At 35.9% G+C, this 24,812-nt stretch overlaps 1 protein-coding gene across 1 annotated transcript in view; it reads right to left on the reverse strand.

Moving 5' to 3' along the window:
• The window catches only part of LOC126978196 (uncharacterized), a 42,841-nt gene extending 18,753 nt beyond the window's left edge, over positions 1-24,088 (reverse strand). The window contains exon 1 of the mRNA XM_050826971.1: positions 23,436-24,088. Coding sequence (XP_050682928.1) covers positions 23,436-23,913 — 478 coding nt within the window. The 5' untranslated portion in view covers positions 23,914-24,088. The remainder of the gene's footprint in view (positions 1-23,435) is intronic.
• Between the last annotated feature and the right edge of the window lie 724 nt (positions 24,089-24,812).

The raw sequence follows: 24,812 nt of genomic DNA on the forward strand, positions 1-24,812 counted from the left end.
TATGTTTTATGTATCTAGTGTTGACGCGGAGGGACTAACTACCTACATTTATAAAAAAAAGTGTGGGTGTACTTACGTATGCACGCAAGAAGACATACTTCTTCGGCCTAACAAATCAAAAATCCTTAAAACTATTTATACCTCGTGCTATTCTACGTTTGTAGAAAGAATAATATTGTAATAATCTTGCAAAGATGGCTTTGACAATTAATTATTAAATAACGAATACGGCTGTACGGGCTTGCCTGTCTTCCCTTTGCCTGTCCTAATAATGGACGAAGAAACCAAAAAAAATAACGAATGTCGCAAACGTCAGAAAATTGTAAGAACCAACTTCACCCTGTTACTTTAGTGTTACAGTGATGTGCGCACATCATAAAATTTCACCCTCATCATTTTTTCATAACGCACCTAAAGAAGTATAACTTCAATAAAGTATAACGTTGTAGTAAAAAGGCATAAAAGGCATTTATTTTCTCAAAATTGATTCCTTTAGAATTCTTTTTGAAGTCATTTCTAATAACTACTAGATACTACTACCGCTTCGGAAACAAATGGCGCTCTGAGAGAGAAGAAGCGGCGCAAGAAACTCTCCCAGCATTCTTTTTTTGCGCTCTTTTCAATATAAATATACAATATTGTACAGTCATTTCTATCGCTATAAAATAATCACAATCTAGTCCCAGGCTGTCCGATCATTCTATCTCAGAAACGGTGGCTCGTAAGAAAAAAAGTATTGATACATTTTTTATAGATAATTTTATGATCTACAATTTTTGTTTGAGGTACTTTTATGATAAACCTTGCCGTTTTGCTGAAAATCGCGAAAACCTAATTTTTTTAACCTTGAATATTTTTTTTTCCATACACGGGAATGATGGGGAACTTTTAAACATTGTTTATAATTATGTTTTGAATAATTTTAACTGATTTTCAGCTTGTTGGGACTTTATGTAACTGCACTCTCATTTTTTGGTCTAAATTGACCGGACTATTCCTTTTAAAAATATGTTTTAGTTATTATATTATGATTTTTAGTTTTAGGTTCATTGTTCTAGAATATTTCTTTTTATTTCTTTGCCTTTTTATATATATGCATAAAGACATACTCGTTTTAACCGACTTCAAAAAGAAGGAGGTTATCAATTCGATCGGTATTTTTTTATGTATGTACACCGATTACTCTGAGATTTATAATCCGATTTATGTAATTCTTCTTTTGTTCGATGCGAAATAGATGCAATTTGGTCCCATAACATTTTACATGTATATGAAAATTATAATCTACCTGGATGACATAATTGTTTTCTGTGTAGGGCTTTTTTTTTTGGAGTTTTCATTCAGGTTGATTATATATTATTATTAACTGACACTAAAGCGTAAAAAATAAAAAAAATACTACGTTTAAAAAAACCGACTCTAAAACTGAAAAGTATCAAATAACTAAAACATTAATTTAATACACCTCTTATGCAAAGCTTTACGTTTAATATTAATAAAATACTATTATTTGTATGTGCTACATATTGATTTCGAAGTCGGTACCAAGCCAAATGTAATAAAGGTACCTACACTCGCCACGCGTGACTTTGAGCGGGATAGCTTCGTCTAGAACCAAGCGGACAGACACGCGTTGCCAGACAACCTAAATAATTATAGTAAGTAAGCTGTTTATAATATTAAGTTTCATTTTGTTTAGGGCTTAGCACTGACTTAAAACCTATCAATAGGTAGCACATATAAATTATAGTATTTTATTAATATTAAAGGTAAAAGTGTATTTAATTAAATTTTTAGTTATTAGATACGTTTTTTTAATAGTAGTAGTAGTATCTAGTAGTTATTAAAAATGACATCAAAAAGAATTCTAAAGGAATCAATTTTGAGAAAATAAATGCCTTTTATGCCTTTTTATGCCTAATAACGTCACGTAACTGTCGTCATCTTAATATCTTTTCATTTTTGGTGAGTGAACCGCCTAAAAGCCCCGTTAAGGTCAACGGTCGTACAAATGTAGAATACCTCGAACATTGTAAGCATATTATCTTTATTGTTTGTGATAGTAGGATATTTTCCTACTCGTGAATCTATTTAAGATAAATCCTAGCATAATTTAATCCATGTTATAGTAGATAAACACTTCCATATACCAATTAACTCGCACTGGGGAGTTTATTAAATGAAGCCAAAGTGATAAATGCTTGACCAATTTGTGCGTTAGTAAGTGGTTCGATATTCAAAATACTAACGGCATATACTATCTACAGATAGAGATAAATTACTACCTTCTACTGTCAGTAATTATTAGCTGTCAATAATCTGAAGCTGTCCCAATATACACGATAAGTCATTCTTATCGCCTTATATTGGGACGCGTGAATTGCAATTTCCATACAAATTTCTATCGCTGGTAAGCTATACGTCGTCCCATTGACAGACAGCGTGTATGGATAAGGCGAGTTACCGTTGATAAGTTTATTGGGACAGAAAAGTCAACGATAGCTACGATTTTTATCTCAAGTAAGAGATAGACTGCATATTGGGAACGGCCGTAAGGTGGTAATGCCAAGCCTATCTGAATGTTTAAGATTAACACTTGCTACCGCTTCAGCAGAGGCGTCGAACAGCAGATTTGGAGTATTTATGCAGTATAGCGAACAGTAAGATCGACTGTCCAGACTGTACTTAGCATGCTTGGACTAGTCGCGCATGCCTTTCCAATTCGTAACCCTAGCCTTTTACATACTCCCATAGCGAGGTGTAACTATCGTGCAAATAGCTTCATTACTAGATCCTGCAGAAGTTATAACGACTTGTCAAATGACGTAGATCTAGATTTATTTTCTATATCTAGTACTAAATTAAAAATAACCTTAACTAATAAGTACTTCCAATTTAAATAATTGTATTAATATAGTTTTAAAGCGTAAAATTAAATAATATCAATAGTTCTACATAAATGTGGAAACTTTTAAGTAGCCTTCATTAGTTTTAATTATCTCATAAGTTATAATTGTAAGCTAGCTGTAAGTCTCCCAAATATTAATAAACAAAAATAAAAAAATAAATAAAAAATAAACACTAATCAAAATCGGTTACAGTAAGAATAGATTCTTTAGACTTTCCTTTTTTATCTTGCTGTTTCTCCGTTAGAGATGCTTTTCCCTCTCGCACTCGTTGTTTATTGTCTATGGACTTTTTTTTATGAAAATACGGGACGAAACGAGCACGACCTTCAGCTTATGATAATTTATACGCCCTGCCCATTACAATGCGGTGCCGCTGAGGATTCTCGAAAAGCCCAAAAATTCTGAGCGGTACTACAATTGCGCGTTAAGTCTCATTTGCCCAGTAATTTCACTAGCTATGCCCTTCAGGCCAAAACAGTAATGTTTACACATTACTGCTTCACGGCAGGAATGGGCGCCGTTGTGGTACCCAATATCTAGGCGGCAACCTGTGCAAAGGAGCCTCCCACTGATAAAAATAGTATTACCACGATTATCTCCATATTATTTTTTGCGCTCTTTTTTATAAAATACTAGCTGACCCGGCAGACTTCTTACTGCCTCAATCGATAAATAATAATAATAATAATAATAATAATCCTTTATTCAACTAATAATATGTGGTACAAAATGTTTTTGTGCCCTACCCTCTGCGATAGGATACCCTGAGTTGCAGAGGCTAGGTCCTTCCGAAGGGCTATCCATTATTAAACATAATTAGCAAACTCACTAAAAGAGGTATGTGTGTGTGCGTGTATGTGTATGAGTGCGCGTGTGTGTGTGTGTGTGTGTGCATGTGTGTGTGTTGCTGTGTGTGTGTGTGTGTTTTTTTTTTATTTTTTTTATTTTTTTTTTATGTATTTGTTAGTATGTCAAACTGTGCACAAGATTAAATAAATGTTAGTAATTGAGTATTAAGTTTTAAATAAAAGACCTAAACTTAATCAATTTAAAGCTTTCTGATAAACGTTATTTTTTGTTTTGTTTTGCGCTGCGGCTAACCGCACCAGTAAAATTTCAGAACCTAAGTTCTGAAATTTTATTTTATAACAAAACTTTAGATTTATCAATCTACCAGTTTGTTGTCAAATGTTAAATAATACTGTTTGCGTTCAGAAAATGAATTTGTGACAAAACTTAAGCTCATCAATCTTCATAAAAATAATCTGATAGATAGTTAACAGCTGTAGTTCATCTACCAACCATAGTAACTAAAATTAAGTTTATTTATTACCTCCTAAGAAAATTAGAAAGATATAAAAATTCTAATTAGTTAATCATTTTAAATATTATTTTAATTCGATTTCTGAACGACGGGGACACATCTAAGGAAAAACAAAATGGTTATTTTTTTTTAATTCCGAACATTAATCCTTCTCTGGACTTTCACAAATAAATCAAGACCAGAATTAGCCAAATCGGTCTAGCCATTCTCGAGTTTTAGCGAGACTTACGAACAGCAATTCATTTTTACATTGAGCTGTGGATTAGTAGGATTTAAAAAAAATTTTTAGCATCCGACATTTAAAAAAAATGCTTTTAGCATCTGACATTTAAAAAAAATGCTTTTAGCATCTGACATTTAAAAAAAATGTTTTTAGCATCTGACAGATAACGGTAAAAATGTGAGGTATTCAGCTGAACCAACAATCAATGCTTGAGTTGACTTGTCTGAGAAATGTTATCCGTATACGAGTAATAAATAAATTACAGTCACAATTGCAAGAAAATTCCTCGGAAAATGAGTTGAACGACCGGCCCCGTTCTGATAACCGTTCCGCCATGTTTCCCGATAACGCACTTAGCTATTTATACTTTTTATTTTGACAACTGGTCGCCCAATGGTCTTCTTTTTTTTTTTTGGCGTTTATGGCCTGGTATCTAGACCTTTAGGCCAAGTCTTGATTATTTTAATGGGGTCTATTATAATTTCCCAACTATATTTTTGATGAATTTATATAGAGGCACGTAATAGGATCTATTTTTCAACATATCACTCAGGCGGCGGGAGGGATCTTGCCAATGGTCTTCTCATGCGGCCATAAATTATAAAAACTTAAAATTTTTATAGGTGTCATCAATCGACAAATACATTAATTTGAAAAACAAAATTTTGTGAACGATGCGGTACTCGAACCCACGACCTCCGGCGTTCCGTGCCGGTGCTCTAACCAAGTGAGCCAAGCGTTCCAGTCACCAGTGTCGTATCTTTATAAAATCTTGTATGCATTGTTCAACTCTCAGGTTGTGGCTTCATCTACAGGATCTACGTTTCATTTGATAACCTGCTCAACCCCAATATTTGCATATTAGGAAATTGACTTGAGAAGGCGTTCTTGTTAATCTAATCTTTGGTGAAGTCGCGATGAAATCGGTCGAGTCGTTCGAAAGTTATACACACATACAGACATAAAACGAGATCTGATAAAAACTGATTTTCTAAAAACGGCGTAAAAGCAATAACTTCACGATTTTTTTGAAAATATTCAAATTTCTTAGCGGGAAGTAAAAAAAAATGAACGCTCTTAAGGAAGTTTTATCTTTAAGGCTCTAAATGATGTATGCTGTGCAGTGGGTTCAAATCGTAGTCATTTTGTTGTCACTGTTATGGGCGGAGAAAAGAACGATCAGTCAGACCGAAGTAATTTTAGGTTATAACTGGGAATCAAATCTGTCTTTCTAGAAAGTTTTATAATCCAAATGCACAGACATTAAAAGCCCATAAAGGCTTTATAAACGACACTACAATTAAGGTATATAAAAATAAATTATATGTTTTAATCTACGCACAGGGTGGTCGCTATTCTGGAGTTATATTTTTTATTTGATGGTTTTGTGGTGATTTCTTTTAGTTGAGGAATTTAAAAAACCGATTATTTATTTGCAGTAAAAAAATGTTGAGAACCCCTGAACTTGTAGACTCCGTAATTGTTTCGCCCAATAAAAAGCCTTTAAACGCAATAAAATATTCGAAAATCTTTTCATATCACGCAATAATATTTAACATTCTCTTGATAACGGGGGCTTTTAAGGTCGTGTCAGAAGGCTTTTACGGAATACCTTACGTGTTCGGTAAATTGGATACCCGGTTAATTCGTGAGCCAGGTATGTTTATTTATGGATTGGTATGTTTCGAATATCACGAATGTAAAAACATTTATGTGACGCATAGACGAACGAGCCTTTGCTCTCTTTTTGAGGTGATCACCATTGAAATTATGATAACTGATAACTCAAATATTTTTTAAATAAATTTATAATAATATAATAGTTTATTTAATTTTTTTACACTCACTGCAAATAACTCAAATTACTCAATGTACAATGTTAATTATTAACATATTTTTATTGTTAATTTGTAATATGTGTGTTGGTCGATGTTGATGTGTATGTGTGTTATATACCCAAGCTGATGAAGGCTTAACGCCTTATATATTAGTTGTAATGAAAGTGGACGAAGCGAAACAAGTATGTAAGGATCGTAGCAAGTGGAAAGAAGTGGTCTCTGCCTACCCCTACGGGAAAGAGTTTCTGATATAGATGATAGATTATATGTATGTATGTATGTACCACTAGCTGTTTGATTGAAAAATATTATGTTAAAATATTATGCTAGATGTAAGGTTAGTCGGCTATAGTTTCAGACTTTTTTACTCAATTCCTTTGATCACTTAATAGAATCGAAATATATTTATTTACCAAAGTAGCCGACATAGTCCAAACGATTGCGAAACTGAAGTGGCAGTGGGCAGGGCACATAGTTCGACGGACAGATGGCCGTTGGGGCAGTAAAGTCCTCGAATGGCGACCACGTACCGGAAGACGCAGTGTTGGCAGACCCCCCACAAGATGGACCGACGATCTGGTCAAGATCGCCGGAATACGTTGGATGAGGGCAGCGCAGGACCGATCGTCGTGAAAATTTTTGGAGGAGGCCTTTGTCCAGCAGTGGACGTTTTCCGGCTGATGATGATAATGTTGATGATATTTATTTACTATAAGAAGTGACAATAACATAACATATTGCAACACCACTTGGTAAACGTCATGAAGGCACATCAGTTCGTAAAGAGGCTTTGACGTGGGGAGAAGATAAAAATGAAATATGTAATAAAGATAACGAGAGATAGAACGAAACTAGAGAAAAATATGTATATATATACTAGCTGACCCAGCAAACGTTGTATTGCCGATATTAAAATCGCGATACAAAAGCAACTGTTGATCGTAGATGGGTGAAAATTTGAAGTTGTATGTATTTTTTAATGCTGACTCATAATCAAACAACTAAAAAAAATTTGGCGTGGACCACTCTTGACATTTAGGGGGATGAAAATGCGATTCTCAGACCTACCCAAAATGCACTCAAAATTTCATGAGAATCGGTCAAGCCGTTTCGAGGGAGTTAAACTACAAACACCGCGACATGAGAAATTTATAGATTAGATATATAATATACATAATGAAAATGGTCTTTTTTGAGGCTCTTTCACGCCTAAACCACTAATCGTATCGACATGAAACTACCACCATTCGATGCGAAATTTATCCAAAATGGTTTATGGCTTATTTTTTTAGTGTATTTGTAATAAGATGAATAAAATTTAATTTATTTCCTTTTAAAATTCGTCTAGCAAAGCGGGCGGGAACGGCTAGTTCTTGTATTGTATATAATCTGAATCTCGGAAACGGCTCCAACGACTTAAATGAAATTTATTATACAGCTTCGGGGGCGATAAGTCGATCTAGCTAGGTTTCAATTAAAAAAAATGTAGTTTTATCCGTGTTTTAAAGAGAAACTGCTTCAATAACATTAGAATACAAGGGTAAATTTCGCCACTATATACAAGACTATAATAGCTCAGATGGGACATTGGGTGATCCGGAAAGCAGAAGACCCCGGTTCCAATCCAGATGTACCATTAGTTTATTTTTTTGTTAAAGTTTTATACCTTCTTAAAAATCCGAGCAAGGCTCGGTCGTCCAGATATTAATTATCGATATTATGAAATATTCTTGACAAATTCATTAAAAAAAGGGGGTATTTTATTTATTATGTACAGAATAACGTCTGTCGGGTCAGCTAGTGGTTTAAAGAATACCCGATTACATTATTACCGGCATAGTTACAAAGAATGATAATAGTTTGAAAATTTAAAGTAACGTAAATTCCAGGTAGCGTCATAGGATCGGCCAATGAGAGACAAGATGAGTTCCCATAGGCCACGGGGCTACGGTTCGGTTCTCGTCACGGTCCGTGCTCCGCCACGCATCGCGGCACAAGGGGATTTTCAAATTATTCTTTTTAACCGCAACCAGCTTGAGTTTGAAGCTTTACATCAAATTCGGTGTTATATTTCCATCACAGGAATAATAATAACATTGACACACTTTTTACACAAATTATCTTGCCCCAAGTTAAGCATCTATAGCCTGTGTTATGGGTTACAAGACAATGATTTATTTAATACAATATACTTACTTAAACATACATAAATACATTTAAACATCCATGACTCGGAAACAAACATCCATATTCATCATATAAATGCTTGCACCTACCGGGATTCGAACCCGGGACCTCTAGCATAGTAGGTAGGATCGCTAACCACTCGGCTATACAGGAATGAAACAGGTGTTATTGTAACACCATAAATACAATAAGTAAATAATTTCCATAGATAATTTATACGTCTAGATAGTCTCTTGCTGTTAGACAACCGATAAAAACGGGCCAGGAATATTAGTTTAGTGTGCGTGACAAGCTACGTCTTACACTCGCAGTTTGTATGACACTTTGTGTTAGTGTGCAAGTATTTATCAAAATAGAGGTTAGTTCTAAATACCTATTTTTTTTTTCTATGTTTTCACAGGTGTCATAGTCTATCTAGGCGTATTAATGATCTGAGATTATTTATTTATTAATATCTTTCACAACAACGCCTTATTTACGCCAACACACTTATTTTACACAAATTATCTTGCCCCACATTAAGCATAGCCTGTGTTATGGGTTGCAAGACAACGATATATTTAATACAAGATACTTACTTAAACATACCTAAATACAAATAAACATACATAAATACTTTTACTTCTGCCGTGAAGCAGTAATGTGTAAGCGTTATAACTGTGTTTCGGTCTGAATGGCGCCGTAGCTAGTGAAATTCCCGAGCAAATGAGATCTTATGTCTCAAGGCGCAAATGTAGTGCCGCTCAGAATTTGCGGTGAATTGTAATCGGCAGGGTGTATCAATAACCATCAGCTGAACGTACGGCTCGTCTCGTCCCTTATTTTCATAAAAAAAAGATAGGATAGGTACTTTTTATTTCGCTTCGCGACCCTTATTATTTTTTAATTAAAATTTATATCTCTGTGTGATATAATTTTTGACGCACAGTTGACAGTTCTGCTGTGGCATAATTTTATTAAAAATCAGACTAGCGTAACTCTCTAAAAAAAAGCGATTCACTCGATGACTCGTGCAGTCACATTGACAGATGACGGCTATAATCTTGCAAAAAACGGGGGTAGCCGAAATCTGCTACGTTTTAAGCAACTGTTCGCTTTCAAACTTAGCCGGATTATACTTCGTCGCCAATCGCCATACTTTAATTACTACTATTTAACTCTTACGTCAAATCACTGCACGTTTCATACTAAACTAAAATTCATCATATATATACTTAAGCAATCCCGCCTCTTATTACGTAGTATTAGGCATAAAAGGCATTTATTTCCTCAAAATTGATTCCTTTAGAATTATTTTTGATGTCATATCTAATAACTACTAGATACTACTACCGCTTCGGAAACAAATGGCGCTCTGAGAGAGAAGAATAGGCGCAAGAAACTCTCCCAGCATATTGCACAGTCATTTCTATCGCTATTAATAAATCATAATCTAGTCCCAGGCTGTCCGATCATTAAGATATTCAGCAGTGGAGTAATAGGATTTACGACAGAGTCATTTTTTTATAAAACATTTAAATTTATTTATAGATAATGCCTGAACAGTGGCTTGGACTTTATTGTAGAAGTGTAAACATGTACCCTCAAAGCTATTATGTATCTTATGAAGCCTACAAGAATTAGTTACAAGCAATCTTTTATTTTTAGTGTTATAATAATGAAAATCACTATTAAGAGCAAAAAGGTGACGATTTTTGTGAACGTATATTAACGTATATAAATGTACTGACAATGAACAGTCAAAATATATATATTTTTTTAATTTTTCTTTGAGAGACTGTCTCCATCATATTTCCATCCTCTTTGATGCGACTCAGAATTCTGGCTTTTTCAAAAAACAAGCAGCTCAGCGTTGTAATGAGCAAGTCGAAAAAAAAACAAAATATAAATATTTCGTCCGACAGGTTCCACAGCTATTAAAATTAAACTTGTCTATGCAAATCTGATTTATGAAAGCATAGATTATAAAGTAGACGGGCGACTTTTGCCTGCGACTGCATTAAAAAAGAGGTTGACAACCTCGTTGCATTAGAGTTAGGTGATGTTTTTATTAGACCGGTTGACTTATGCTCTTGTATCTTAAAAACTACGTGTGCTCCAAACAAGACGACGGAAAAAACTCTGTTAGGGAAAGGATAATAATACCAAAGAATATGTAATAAATAAAATACAATTTTTTTCAAAACTATGTAATTTTTTTTTATGGAATAGCAGGACAAACGAGCGTACGGATCACCTGGTGTTAAGTGATCACCGCCGCCCACATTTTCTTGCAACACCAGAGGAATCACAAGAGCGGAAGGTTTTTTTGAAGGTACCCATGTCGTATCGTCCCGGAAACACCGCACAAGGAAGCTCATTCCACAGCTTTATAGTACGTGGAAGAAAGCTCCTTGAAAACCGCACTGTGGAAGACCGCCACACATCCAGATGGTGAAGATGATATCCTAACTTGTGGCGTGTCGTGCGAAGGTGGAATTTGGCGGCAGGAATCAGGTTAAACAGCTCTTGGGAACACTCCCCGTGATAAATGCGGTAGAAGACACACAATGAAGCGACGTCTCTACGCAACGCCAAGTGATCCAGCCGTACACAGAGCACTGGGTCCACGACAATTCGAGCTGCTCTGCGTTGCACGTGGTCAAATGGTTCGTGCTGATACTGGGGTGCGCCAGACCTGAGATGACAGCAATATTCCATGAGTACAAGGAAGCTCATTCCACAGCTGTTTTTTCATGGAATAGGAGGACAAATGAGCGTACGGGTTAAGGAAGCTCATTCCACAGCGTTGTAGTACGAGGAAGAAAGCTCCTTGAAAACCGCACTGTGGAGGACCGCCACACATCCAGATGGTGGGGATGATATCTTAACATGTGGCGAGTCGTGCGAAGGTGGAATAGCTACCTATTTATTTCCTATACTAAGTAGGTTTGACTATGTCGTGTTCTTCCACCTTGCATATTTTTAGAAGTTGACCTTGTATTAGGTAGGTACAGTTTTAGGGAAAGAAGACAACCCTAATGTCGTCAGAAGAGATAAGAGTCACGCGATAGAAAGAGACAACTACTAGGTCATTATAAATGTAGGTTAATAACGCTGTGCGATCTGAATTACACCTTATTATATGGCAGCAAGAGTCCCTATAGAAATAGGATTTAATTGATTTTGCGGAGTGAGACTTCTGTTCTTATTTATTTATTTATTAAGTACAACCACAATATGTTCTTGAACTATTACATATTCTGTGACCTAGGAAATAGTCTTGGTGACAAATTTGGTCTTAGCAAGTAAAACGATTAATTGGGAAAGTACGCATCATATTATCTCAAATGGCTAAGGCTGCTTTTCCACCAGACATGTGCGAGGATGCAAAGCGAGGGATGTGTTTGTAAAGAACCAATACTATCGCTTCATTTACCTCGCCTCGGTCAGCACAGCTCTGGTGGAAAAGGCTCAGCGGAGCTAGATTTTTGCGCATACAAAACAAGCGAGGGATGTGTGCGAAGGATGTTTCCGACATACTTTACCAGACAGTCCATACGCGGAGTTTGTTGGAAGTAGAAGTGCGCAAAATAGATATGGATATTTGGAAAAAGAAGATACTTTTATATTCAACCATTTTCAATGAAGAAATGGAAGCAGAAGATGCAGAGTTTATTAGTTCTATAATTTCACAGCTTCGCAACACATCTTCGCACCACACATTTTCCTCGTACAACTTTGGTGGAAACCTTCACACATTTTCACAGCACAGCTAGACATCCTCGCACGACATATTTCATTTGAACATCTCTGGTTGAACGCAGCTTTACAGTGGTAGAAGCTTTATCTGCCAACGGAACGTATGGTTTAAGACTTAAACTTTAAGTGGATATACGTTCTAAAAACGTGATGTAGTAGGTACATGTACTAACCGCACCTTCTGGTAGTGACTCACGGGGAGAATCGAACCCGCGAATGACTCATCAATACCTCTGCCGTTGTAGTTATGTCATCACGGTTTTTAATTCTGATGTGTTTTGTTAATGATTACGAAATATGTTGAGCTTAGAAATAAATACTGCTTAAATAATAATTGACGCATATTAATACAATATATACATTCTTATCTGGCCTCAATTAGGACAATATTTTTGGACCTGTTGGCTTTATTGTATCCAATTGTATAAATATGTTTGCCCGAATATTGCATAGCGTACACATTCTTAATAGTAAATATAAAGATACTAACTATGAACCTCTAAATGTTGTATGGGTTGTATGTTGGTAAAATATTCTTCATAACTTTAATAGTATCGTAAAGTATCAGAGAATACCTTTGCCAAGGATAGTATGGTTCAACATATAGTTATTGGGTCTGTTTGTTTGTTTGTTTTGTGTACTTATTGCTTGGGGATATGAAAATAAGGATCTTGTTATTAAAACATATAGAAATATATTTAAAAGTGAGCATGAAAAATCATCAAAAGATTAGATTTCTTTAATTTTCAAGAGCGTGTTTTGTGCCCTGTGTTTACCCGGGGCATAAAAAGAATAGGGAAGTCCCAGACCCAAGGGTATCATAAGAGGCGACTAAGGGCAGTAACAAGTAGGAGGCTTATTTGCACAGAATGCCGGCTAGATAATGGGTACCACAACGGCGCCTTTTTCTGCTGTGAAGCAGTAATGTGTAAACAAATAAGACTTAGAATCTTATGTTTTAATTTGACAAGTGCAATTGTATTGCCGCTCAGGACTTTTGGGTTTTCAAGAATCCTGAGCGGAACTGCATTGTAATGGGCAGGGCGTATTAATATCCCTTTCAATGATGAAACATATTTACAATTGAAAGCACTGCAATAAGGAGAATGACAAACTAAGCTCCAAAGAAGCCTAACAGAAGATTGTAAATTTATCGGCATCGCAATAATTTCATTCTACCCTCATTTTAAGCTACAAAAAGTACATCCAAAACTAAGCGTAGTAGCTTGTTAGATATAGATTTAATATTATAGTACGTTCTACAAAACATCACTGATTGGTCGAGCAAATATTGGTATTAGATAAACATGCAGACAAACAGACTTCAAGTGGTGGGTGCGTCACTACGCTAATATTGATAAAACTTGTCCTATTTTCAAAGCTAACATGCGATCATGGTGTTACTAAGTAATAAACTAAATCTTTATTTTGTACGAAATGCGCAAGGCTTACTGTAAGACGTACGTGTTAATTAGAATCAATTTTAAGACATACAAACTGAAATCGAAATAGCTAAAGATATATATTTTTTCCTTTTTTTTTATGACAATAAGGGACGAGACGAACAGGACGTCTAGCTGATGACAATTGATACGCCCTGCCCATTAGAATGTAGTGCCAGTGCTCAGGATTCTTGAGTATCTCAAAAATTCTAATCGGCACTTCAATTGCGCTCGTTCCCTTGAGACAAAATGTTTAGTCTCGTTTGCCCAGTAATTTCACTAGCTGGCCCGACAGATGTTGTTCTGTACATAATAAATAAAATACTGTTTTTTATGAATTTGTCAATAATATTTCATAACATCAAGAATTATTTCGAAAATATGAACCGTGCGTCAATAATTTCTGTCATAAAAATTATGTCCATAGAAAACAAATATTGGAAATAAAAATAATTATGGGTCCCAAATCGAATTAAAAACTATCCTAACTCTCAAGTTGGACTAAACTACATTCCATGAAGTAATCCCCATTAATATCCGTTTATTTAAAAGGCATTTATTTTCTCAAAATTGATTCCTTTAGAATTCTTTTTGATGTCATTTCTATTATACTAGATACTACTACCACTTCAGAAACAATTGGCACTCTGAGAGAGAAGAAGAGGCGCAAGAAACTCTCCCAGCATTCATTTTAATATTTTTAGGAGTTCACGGGAAATAAACATCAGGATACTGGATTTATATTAATATATATAAATTACGTGACACGTTGTTTGTCCGCCATGGACTCCTAAACTAATGAACGGATTTTAATGGGGATTACTTCATGGAGTGCAGTTTCGTCCAACTTGAGACATAGGATAGTTTTTATTTCGATTTGTGACTCATAATTATTTTTATTTTCAATATTTGTTTTGTATTGACATATTTTCTATGAGAGAATTTAGTGACGCACGGTTTGACAGTTCCGCTGTGAAATAATTTCATTTGAAATAAATCTTGATGTTTTGAAATATTATCGGCAAATTCCTATAAAACAGTGTTTTTTTATTATCTACAGAACAACGTCTGTCGGTTCAGCTATTATATATATATATTAAGATTATTAAACTCACAACTCCAACACGCACACATAATAATCTTAAATATTAAAATAGACATGAGTACATACTGTGAGTCTTACGTCATGGTGTGCGATTTTTTGTCCAAGAATGAAAGATAGGCCAATAAACTAAAAAAAAACGATGTATGTACCAGTACTTACTTATGAGTCATAGGTATAATAATTGTTGACGCACCTTTTTTATGGAATGGTGGGGCAATTGGATTGGTCAGATGCTAGTAACCTTACCAGTGGGAGGCTCCTTTGCACAGGAAGCCGGCTAGATTATGGGTACCACAACGGCGCCTATTTCTGCCGTGAAGCAGTGATGTGTAAGCATTACTGTGTTTCGGTCTGAAGGGCGCCGTAGCTAGTGAAATTACTGGGCAAATGAGGCTTAACATCTTATGTCTCAAGGTGACGAGCGCAATTGTAGTGCCACTCAAAAAATTTTGGGGTTTTTTGAAAATCCTGAGCAGCACTGCATTGTAATGGGCATGGCGTATCAATTACCATCAGCTAAACGTCCTGATCGTCTCGTCCCTTATTATCATAAAAAAAAAGTAAGTGATCAGATCATAGGAATAGAAATATACACAATATATACAACACTTGGTAAACGTCATGAAGCGACGACAGTTCGTAAAGGGACTTTGACGTAGGGAGAAGAAGTAATAAGAAACTCCCAGCCCATCTTTTAAATCATATATAACAACTTGGCCTAATATAATCTACTATAAGCCTTGTTTGGAAAGAAGCTTTAATATAATTCATGAATTTGTGAATGAGTCTCAGTGAGTCCTAGTATATAGAAATAAACTTCTAAATCAGTATTTTTATAGAAAAACGTATCAACGCCACCCACATTCTCTTGTAACTGTCAATATTTACAAAACCATCCCCACCCCATTTTTTTTATGGAATAGGAGGACAAACACGCGTACGGGTCACCTGCTGTTAAGTGATCACCACCGCCCACAATCTCTTGCAACACCAGAGGAATCACAGGAGCGTTGCCGGCCTTTAAGGAAGGAGTATGCGCTTTTTTTGAAGGTACCCATGTCGTATCGTCGCGGAAACACCGCATAAGAAAGCTCATTCCACAGCTTTGTAGTACGTGGAAGATCTTTTGTCACATGTGGAGGAAGCCCCAACACGTTGTTACTAAACGCGAAGTTAATTTATTCCAAATTTAATACTTTGTCTTCATCTTACCTTTGTCACTACAAAATTACGTGACTAAGTAATTTTAAACTTGAAATAACTTTACATTGCGTATAAATTAGTAAAAATGTGTTGTATTTTGTGAATGTACAAGTTATCGCAACACACAAGAGATTAAAAAAGACGACCTGTCTCAGGATATTACTTGAAATGTACTTGATAAACAACCGCCAATCTAAAAACTAGATTCTTCATTTTGTCCTGAGACTGGTTTGCCGTACTCAACAACAACAGATCATATCGTATGGAGTACAGACACTCAGTCTGTCTGTCAGACAACAAATAGGTGTCGTACACATTGATAGATAGTCCTCAAACAGCGCACGAAAGCTCGCGAAGTGATAACACGCGTTTACTTACGATACGGAACCTCAATGATAAGCGCAGTACCGATGTTTACACTAAATATTGCAAAATCTGAATCAATATTTAACTAAATGCATTTTTATGTGTTGTATATTTTTCATAATTATATTTTCCAGCTTATAAATTGACCCAATCAGAAGATACGGCCTTTTTAACGTCATATTTAATCATTAAACTTTTAAATATTTGCTGACAAATGCCTATCACACACTGTGAAATTTCACGGCGCGAGTTAACACGCGTATCGGCGATATTCATCAGTTCCTGCCTAGCAATATTTTGATCACTATACATAAATAAATAAAATCACGCCTCTTTCCCGTAGGGGTAGGCAGAGACCACTTCTTTCCACTTGCTACGATCCTTACATACTTGTTTCGCTTCGTCCAATTTCATTATTCCTTTCATACATGCTCTCCGGTTTAGGGTACTCTTGACCTGGCCTTCTTTCAAGACGTCCCTGATTTGATCTTGAAACGTCCGCCTAGGTCTACCCCTTCCAACACTTTCATTCACACTGGCCTTATACACTTTCTTCGTCAATCGTTCTTCATTCATTCTCTCGACATGTCCAAACCATCTCAGCATAATTGAACACTATACCCGGAGATAAACAGATAATCAGAGAACCTAGGGCAAACGACCACGGAGTCATTGTGCGTAGGGCTGCCACGTACACGATACAGTCGTACGCGTTTGGTGTTCTCGTGCCTCAGCACGACTCCGCTACTTAGGTTTTATGATCTAACTAGCTTACCTGGCAAACGATGTTTTGCCATATAAATTATATATGTAAACCTTCCTTGAGCTTCAACGAATTTATTACAAAAGATTTCATTGAGATCGGTCATTAGACCGAAACTATTGAGTTTAGGAGTTATTAGGGAACATACAAACATACATTCTCTTTTATATATATAGATTAGTTACTCTTTTACTTTTATTGTTCTACACTATTGTGCTATGAGTGGCGGAAACTCAAAATATTATAGCAAGATTTTGTGACAACCCTATTAGCTGCTAGATATCGAGTCAACGTTGTAGATATATAGCGACTTTAGAAACAAGGAGTTTTCAGCTTACTCTTATGAATAATTAAATCGACTAGCAAGCAAACGAAGTCGCGGACAAAAGCTAGCTTTATTACAAGCGGCAATGCATTAGTATTATGTCCGTATAGTCTTACGTCATGTAACATTATGTACTTTATCAGGACAGGAAGAAAGACTGAGGTTAATGAACTACCAAAAAAACTATCTAATTCTTCACTACAATTACATCACATGAAATGGTCTGTATTGAAAAGCAATAAGGAATAGATGGTGAACAAAAAATCGTACGGCTTAATAGACGGGGCAATGAACTGTGGCGTCACTACCGGCATTGCCACAGAGTAATGTATAGAGAACTTTTTGGATTATAGATTTATCTTCTATATTTCAAGTTTGTTGTTTTTCGAGAAATGGTCCGTAGGTTTGATATTTTGAGATAAACAATCTTTACGTATGGGTTTCATTTATTATTTTGGGTTTTCCTTGAGCATCGTGAAGTATAAACAGTGTTGTGCAGTTCTGTTATTTGTACCATTGAAACAACTTCGAACCGAAGGCATAGAAATAATGATTAATAAATTTTAGGTCCTCGTCTAAACATAGTAAGATTTTATTTTATAGTTTTTTAATAATAAATTTAGATTAATGATAAAACGGAGAATACTATATATGAATTTTGATTCATTTGAGATACGGAACCCTAAAAATAGGAAGTATAATTTTAAAATAACAATGATTTGAATTTTGAATGAAAATAAAGTACGCACAATATAATTAAAAATATCTCGTACATTTTCTGGTCGGTTCAGTTTGATATTCCATATATATATCATATGATAATATGATTAAAGAACTCCACCTTCATACTACACGCCACAAATTAGGATATCATCCTCACCATCTGGATGTGTGGCGGTCCTCCACAGAGCGGATTTCAAGGAGCTTTCTTCCACGTACTACAAAGCTGTGGAATGAATTTCCTTGTGCGGTGTTTCCGGGACGATACGACATGGGTACCTTCAATAAAAAGCGCTTCCTTAAAGGCCAGCAACGCTTCTTTGATACCTCTGATGTTGCAAGAGAATGTGGGCGGCGGTGATCACCTAAAAACAGGTGACCCGTACGTTCGTTTTTCTCTTTTCCATAAAAAAAAAAACCTGAATTACACACATTGCCGGTGACACATACATGCAAAAAAGATATTGAACATACCAGCTGTTCTAGGAACAAGTTTAAGTTTAAGTTAATAAAAATAAAACAATATGCGTGTGTATTTTATACTGTTGTAACATTAATCTTAAATACTTCAAATTTAATAACTTATAATGGCCTGCGACTTGGTTTATAATCTTTAATTACAGCAGGCAATTATTTAGATTGCAACAACAGCTTTTATGATTAAAAAATATACTTGAGTATAAACTTTTAACATCAGTCTACATCTAAAATTAAGGATTGTTCTCCGCTCCGCTCCAACTAGATACCGCATTACCTAAGAACAATAGCTTTTTTATTACGGCAACTATTAGATGCTAGTGTGCGTGGCATCTTGACACTCAATGGAATCTTTCAAATTTTGTAACATACGCTTCGTGTTATTTATATTGAAATTAATAAGATACAAAAAACTTACTGATGATATATGAGCTCAGTGTCTTTTTTATTTCTGGTAGTATACATTTTACAGAGTATTGCTACGTCACCCGGCATTTTGTTTCAATTATTAGCAAAGTTTAACAAAACATGTGGCATGTATATAATAGGCCCTCTTGGACGTAGTATTAGTTGCCGAACTTCGAACTACGCCTGCGGTATCTAGTTGGAGCGCAGCGGAGACCAATCCTTAATCTAATGGTATCGTCCTACACCGTACAACTGATGATATTTTATTTTATTAATTCAATAGGGCTACCGGAAACTCAAGCGCTGGCAACTATTTCGGTCAACGGATCAGCTTAGCTATCCAACGTGGTAATGCTGCCAGTATTCTTGGTACGCTTCCCCGAAATGAGTTTTTATTTAATGTAAACTTAGTACTTTTTGTAAATGTACAACTATAAGATTTGTTTTATTCCAACTGTATCGCTTTAAGACTAAATAAAATAAAACATTTGATTGTAAGCTTATCTTTGAATCATATAGTCCTTTTACAGCTGGAATTATGCTGAGCTTAAAGTAAGATAGTTCAATGCAAAAGTCAAGTTCGCGTTTTGTCACACTCAGCTAATTATAGAAATGATCTCGTGCCAGATTTTGGCGAGACAACACGTCCTGAGGATGCCTCGTGTAGAGGCGAAACACGTGTCGAATTGTTTTAAAGACAAAGTGTAAGTACGCTCTATAGATTTCAGCCATAGATTATTGATAGGTCTCCGCAAGCGCGCTCTGACTAGTCGACGCGCACCCTAAAAGCAACAGCTTGAATGAGACAACCTAAGGGACTACGCACACTTATTCAGCTCCATTCGCGTTTCGCTGAACGATTTTGGTCACACTTATACAGCTCTGCTTCTATCAGCCGCGTACGGAACTTTAAGAGATCCCGAAAACTGCAGACTTTCAATCGGCCGATAGTTTGGTTGAGTTCGGCTGTTAAGTGCGCACACTGGCCCGACTAAACAGTTGGGTATGTGATGAGTATGCACACTAGACAACTATCCGCCGACAGTTTTAGGGACGATTCGCTATTAGTTTTAAATCGGCTATTGATGAGTCTGGCCGACTAAATAATCGGTGGTGTGCGCCTAGAAGAGCGCTGTACTAATTTAACAGTCGGTCGATAGTTTGTTGACGGTTCAGTTTGAAGGAAATCGTGTAGCCCATCAAACTTTTTTGTCGGCCGATACCCAATCGTTTTAATGTGCGCACTCTCATACATTTTCATACTGATTAAGAAACCAACCAAACTATCGGCCGATCTGCAGTTTGCGGGATCTCTAAATCACGTCTGCACTCTTTAATCTTTGCGTGCATAATGATTACGTCAAATCAATGCAGAAACAATACAGGTCGCAACTTGTCGACAAGGAGTCGCGAAACATCCCTGTAAAGAGCTGTTCCGCCGCATTTGACGGCGAACAGCGCCGAACGCTCTCTATAGCATTCGTATAATAAAAACACATTTATACTCATTTTATGCTGGTTTGCCGCGAAAGCAGAATGGACGCGGAAAGCCGAATCGACGCGTACACGTCTCCATACAAAATTGTTGTTTTCTATGGACAAAAGCTGAAAACAGCTGAATAAGTGCGCGTAGTCCCTAATATTGCTAAAGCGTAAATCTTATTTACGAGTCTTTCTTAAATCTTATTGTTTTACTAGCTGACCCGGCAAACGTTGTTTTGCCATATAAAGTATAATTCACGCGATAGTTTTATAAGCAATAAAATATTGCCTATATTATAGCCTGTACATCATTTTGTTCTATTGTCAATAGTTTTTGCAGCACACGCAAAAATAGGTTTTCGATTTTACACCTTGTGTTACAAAATAGCAATTTTATTACGGATCCCTAATTTTGAAAAAAAACCATAGCCTATAGCCTTCCTCGATAAATGGACTACCCAACACTGAAAGAATCATTCAAATCGGACCAGTAGTACCAGAGATTAGCGCGTTCAAACAAACAAACAAACAAACAAACAAACAAACACTGCAGCTTTATAATATTAGTATAGATAAGCATAAAACATAAGCAGAAAACACTTAACAATATGTGAGTTGTTGAGTGTTTTCTGCTACGATGATTCTGAAATATTCGGAAACTAATTACACATTTGGCCGGTTATTAAACAGCTGGGCTAAATAATAATTGTTTATACTTTGTGTTTATAAGTTTTAACTGCACTAAACGAATTCTTTTTTATGATAATAAGGGACGAGACGAGCAGGACGTTGAGCTGATGGTAATTGATACGCCCTGCCCATTACAATGCAGTGCCGCTCACGATTCTTGAAAAACTCAAAAATTCTGAGCGGCACTATAATTGCTCTCGTCACCTTGAGACATAAGATGTTAAGTCTCATTTGCCCAGTAATTTCACTAGCTAAGGCGCCCTTCAGACCGAAACACAGTAATGCTTACACATTACTGCTTCACGGCAGAAATAGGCGCCGTTGTGGTACCCATAATCTAGCCGGCATCCTGTCCAAAGGAGCCTCACACTCCCATTTTACGTGATACTAATTTATTCAAATGATAGTAATGGCCAATGCAATAAATTGAAGAGGTAGCTTAAAAACTGGTGGAAAAATATGTACTTACAATAAATATTCAGAGAAATTATTAAATAAAAATTAACTGCTATGTACCTACCTATCTTTATATATATATTTCTTGTGTGCGTGTGTATGTCACTGAACTCCTCCTAGACGGCTGGACCGATTTGGATGAAATTTTTTGTGTGAGTTCAAGGGGATTCGAGGATGGTTTAGATTCACAATTCAACTACCTCCTAAACGGCTGGACCGATTTTGATGATATTTTTGTGTGTTCCAGTGAATTTGAGATTGGTGTGTGTCTTCAGGTGGATTCGAGAATGGTTTAGATTCACAATTAAACTACCTCCTAAACGGCTGGACCGATTTTGATGATTTTTTTTGTTTGTTTCAGTGAATTTGAGATTGGTTTAGATTCTCAATTCCGTCTATATAATATAATTCTCACCGACCATATAAATAAGAACTCCTCTTAACGGCTGGACAGATTTTGCAAATTTAAGACGTGTGTACAGGACAACGTCTGTTGGGTCCACTAGTCTATATATATAAAAATGAATTGCTGTTCGTTTGTCTCGCTAAAACTCGAGAACGGCTGGACCGATTTGGCAAATTTTGGTCTTGAATTATTTGTGGAAGTCCAGAGAAGGTTTAAAAGGTTTGAATAAACATGAAAATCCTCGGATTTCAATAAAAAACAACAATTTTGATCTTCCTTCGACATGTCCCCCGTCGTTCAGAAATCAAATAAAAATAATACTTTAAAATGAATAACTAACTATCTATAATCTGTCTAACTTTCTAAGGAGGTAAAAAATAAACTTCCTTAAAACACGGGTAACACTCAAAAAAAGGATTCCTATTGCTTGTTTTAAGTTTATTTTATACAAAAGTTTAGGTCTTTTATTTATCGATTGAGGCAGTACGAAGTCTGCCGGGTCAGCTAGTTATAAAATAAAAATTGCTATGTACCTACCTTATCTTAATATATATAAATCTCGTGTCACAATGTTTGTCCTCAATGGACTCCTAAACTAATGAACGGATTTCAATGGGGATTACTTCATGGAGTGCAGTTTTATCCAACTTGAGAGATAGGGTAGTTTTTATTTCGATTTGGGACCCATAAAATTTTTTATTTTCAATATTTGTATTGAATGGACATATTTTCTATGAGAGAATTCAGTGACGCACGGTTTGACAGTTCCACTGTGAAATAATTTCATTATAACAACAGGGAGCATTTTTTACGAAATAATTCTTGATGTTTTGAAAATTTTTTAACTAATTCCTATAAAACAGTATTTTTTTATTTTCTACAGAACAACGTCTGTCAGGTCAGCTAGTTTATGATAAAATATGAAAGTATCTATAACTTTTACTATGAAATAATTTATGTAAGTATTAAATGAACATAGTATTTCAAGTATTCCATTATAACATAGGTTTATACACGGTAATTAGTATTAAATAAATAATTATTTAATTAAAAAACATTTCCCCAAATTATAAGCCAAAAAAGTTATTTTTGTACTGCTAAAAATTTAAGAAAATTGCTTTCAACTTAGATATAACTTTACTTTTACGATAAACATTTTGTGTCCTTGTAATTTTATGACATTAAAGAAAATATGTAACTAACAAAAAAAAAACAATTTTATTTCATTTATATGTAAACAAGGAGGATTTTTTTTTAATATCGTTTGGTTATTATTAGGATTTAGGACCGCAAATGCAGTAGGCTCGTAACAAACGTGAATTTTATTAAAAACTGTAATTTTAATACAAAATTGGAAGATATTGACTGACCTGTCATTTGTAGCTGTCTTCTAGAAGCCGGGGTCCGTGGGGTTCGAGGCGTCCGTGATGCTCTCGGTGTCTTCGGCGTTCTTGGAGTCCTAGGGCTCCTTGGCGAGTTTCCAGCACTCGCACGACGCGATGGTGACCCCAATACACGCAGTTCTGTATTCTCAACACACGACAACGCCTCCAAACCCGTCCGTGGACTTTCATTCTCTTTATCATCACGGAACCTCACAGGCGAATCCAATTTCGAGGGTTTATAAGCGCATTCAGTATCAATATCAAAATTGAACCGTTTAATAAACCTCTTCCTATCTCTGCCATACTGTTCAGCGATTAACCGCATCGTTTCCTCTCTATCTGGTGCACCAAATAGACACTTGCAACTCCCACGCCGCCTTCTCGCCGTGTTGAGCGTCCTCAGAGCCATCCCAGCTGATAAGTCGAATCTTCTCTGCTTAGGTGTTCGTCCGCCCGTTGCCATACTTCGAGTCAGGTGACTTAAAACATCTGAGTAATCTCCCGAGAGAAAACAGCTGTCAGGTAGCGAAGGGTCGCGGGGGCGGCGAAACACCTGGCGTTAAAACCCCGCCAATTCTAACCTAAACGTAGCGTGCACGCGCGCCAGCCGACTGTTCGACTTCGACTGCGGAGTGACGCTTCGTTTCGTTTCCCGCGCTGCGTACTGCGCATGCGGCGATTTTGGCAGTCTCTTGGCGCGCAAACCCCCGAAGCAACAATAGAACCCAAGGACGCTTTTTATACGTCTCAAGCACAGGTGTCTTATAAAGGGCTTCTATGGTGTAACATTAACTCAATGGCATTTGTAAAATAGAACGGTGTTAATAAAAATTATGACACTTGACACGGAAAGTGATAACAATATTACGTACGTAGGTATTTTAGACAAAGATCTAGAGTAATTATTGTTTTTCGATTCCTTATCAGCGACTGACGAGTTAACGAATTGAATTAATTATAATACATAAATACCTATCTATTTCGAGAGTACAGATAAGTATATAATAATTGAATAGATAGTGATTTTTTATTTCAACCTTTACCTATTAATTTCAACTTTCAAGTCATAGAATAAGACTGTTACTTACTTAATAATTATGACAATAATTGGAAGCAAAATATTAATAGAAAACGAAGCATTCAATAATGACAACAGATACCTACCTACATGACAATTGAATAACTTAGTAGTAACTTAGTAAGGTAGGTAGGTACTTACCAACTTTAAGACTCACAAAGTAAGTAAGTATTATAATAGGTATTGGTTGAAACTTTTAGCCAAACCATAAATGAAACGCAATCACAATCAGTCAAGTAAAATCTGTTGTTAATGAGACAATTAGGTGGTAACTACCTAGGAAT

This window comes from Leptidea sinapis, chromosome 47, assembly GCF_905404315.1.
Source record: "Leptidea sinapis chromosome 47, ilLepSina1.1, whole genome shotgun sequence".
Lineage (NCBI taxonomy): Eukaryota > Metazoa > Arthropoda > Insecta > Lepidoptera > Pieridae > Leptidea > Leptidea sinapis.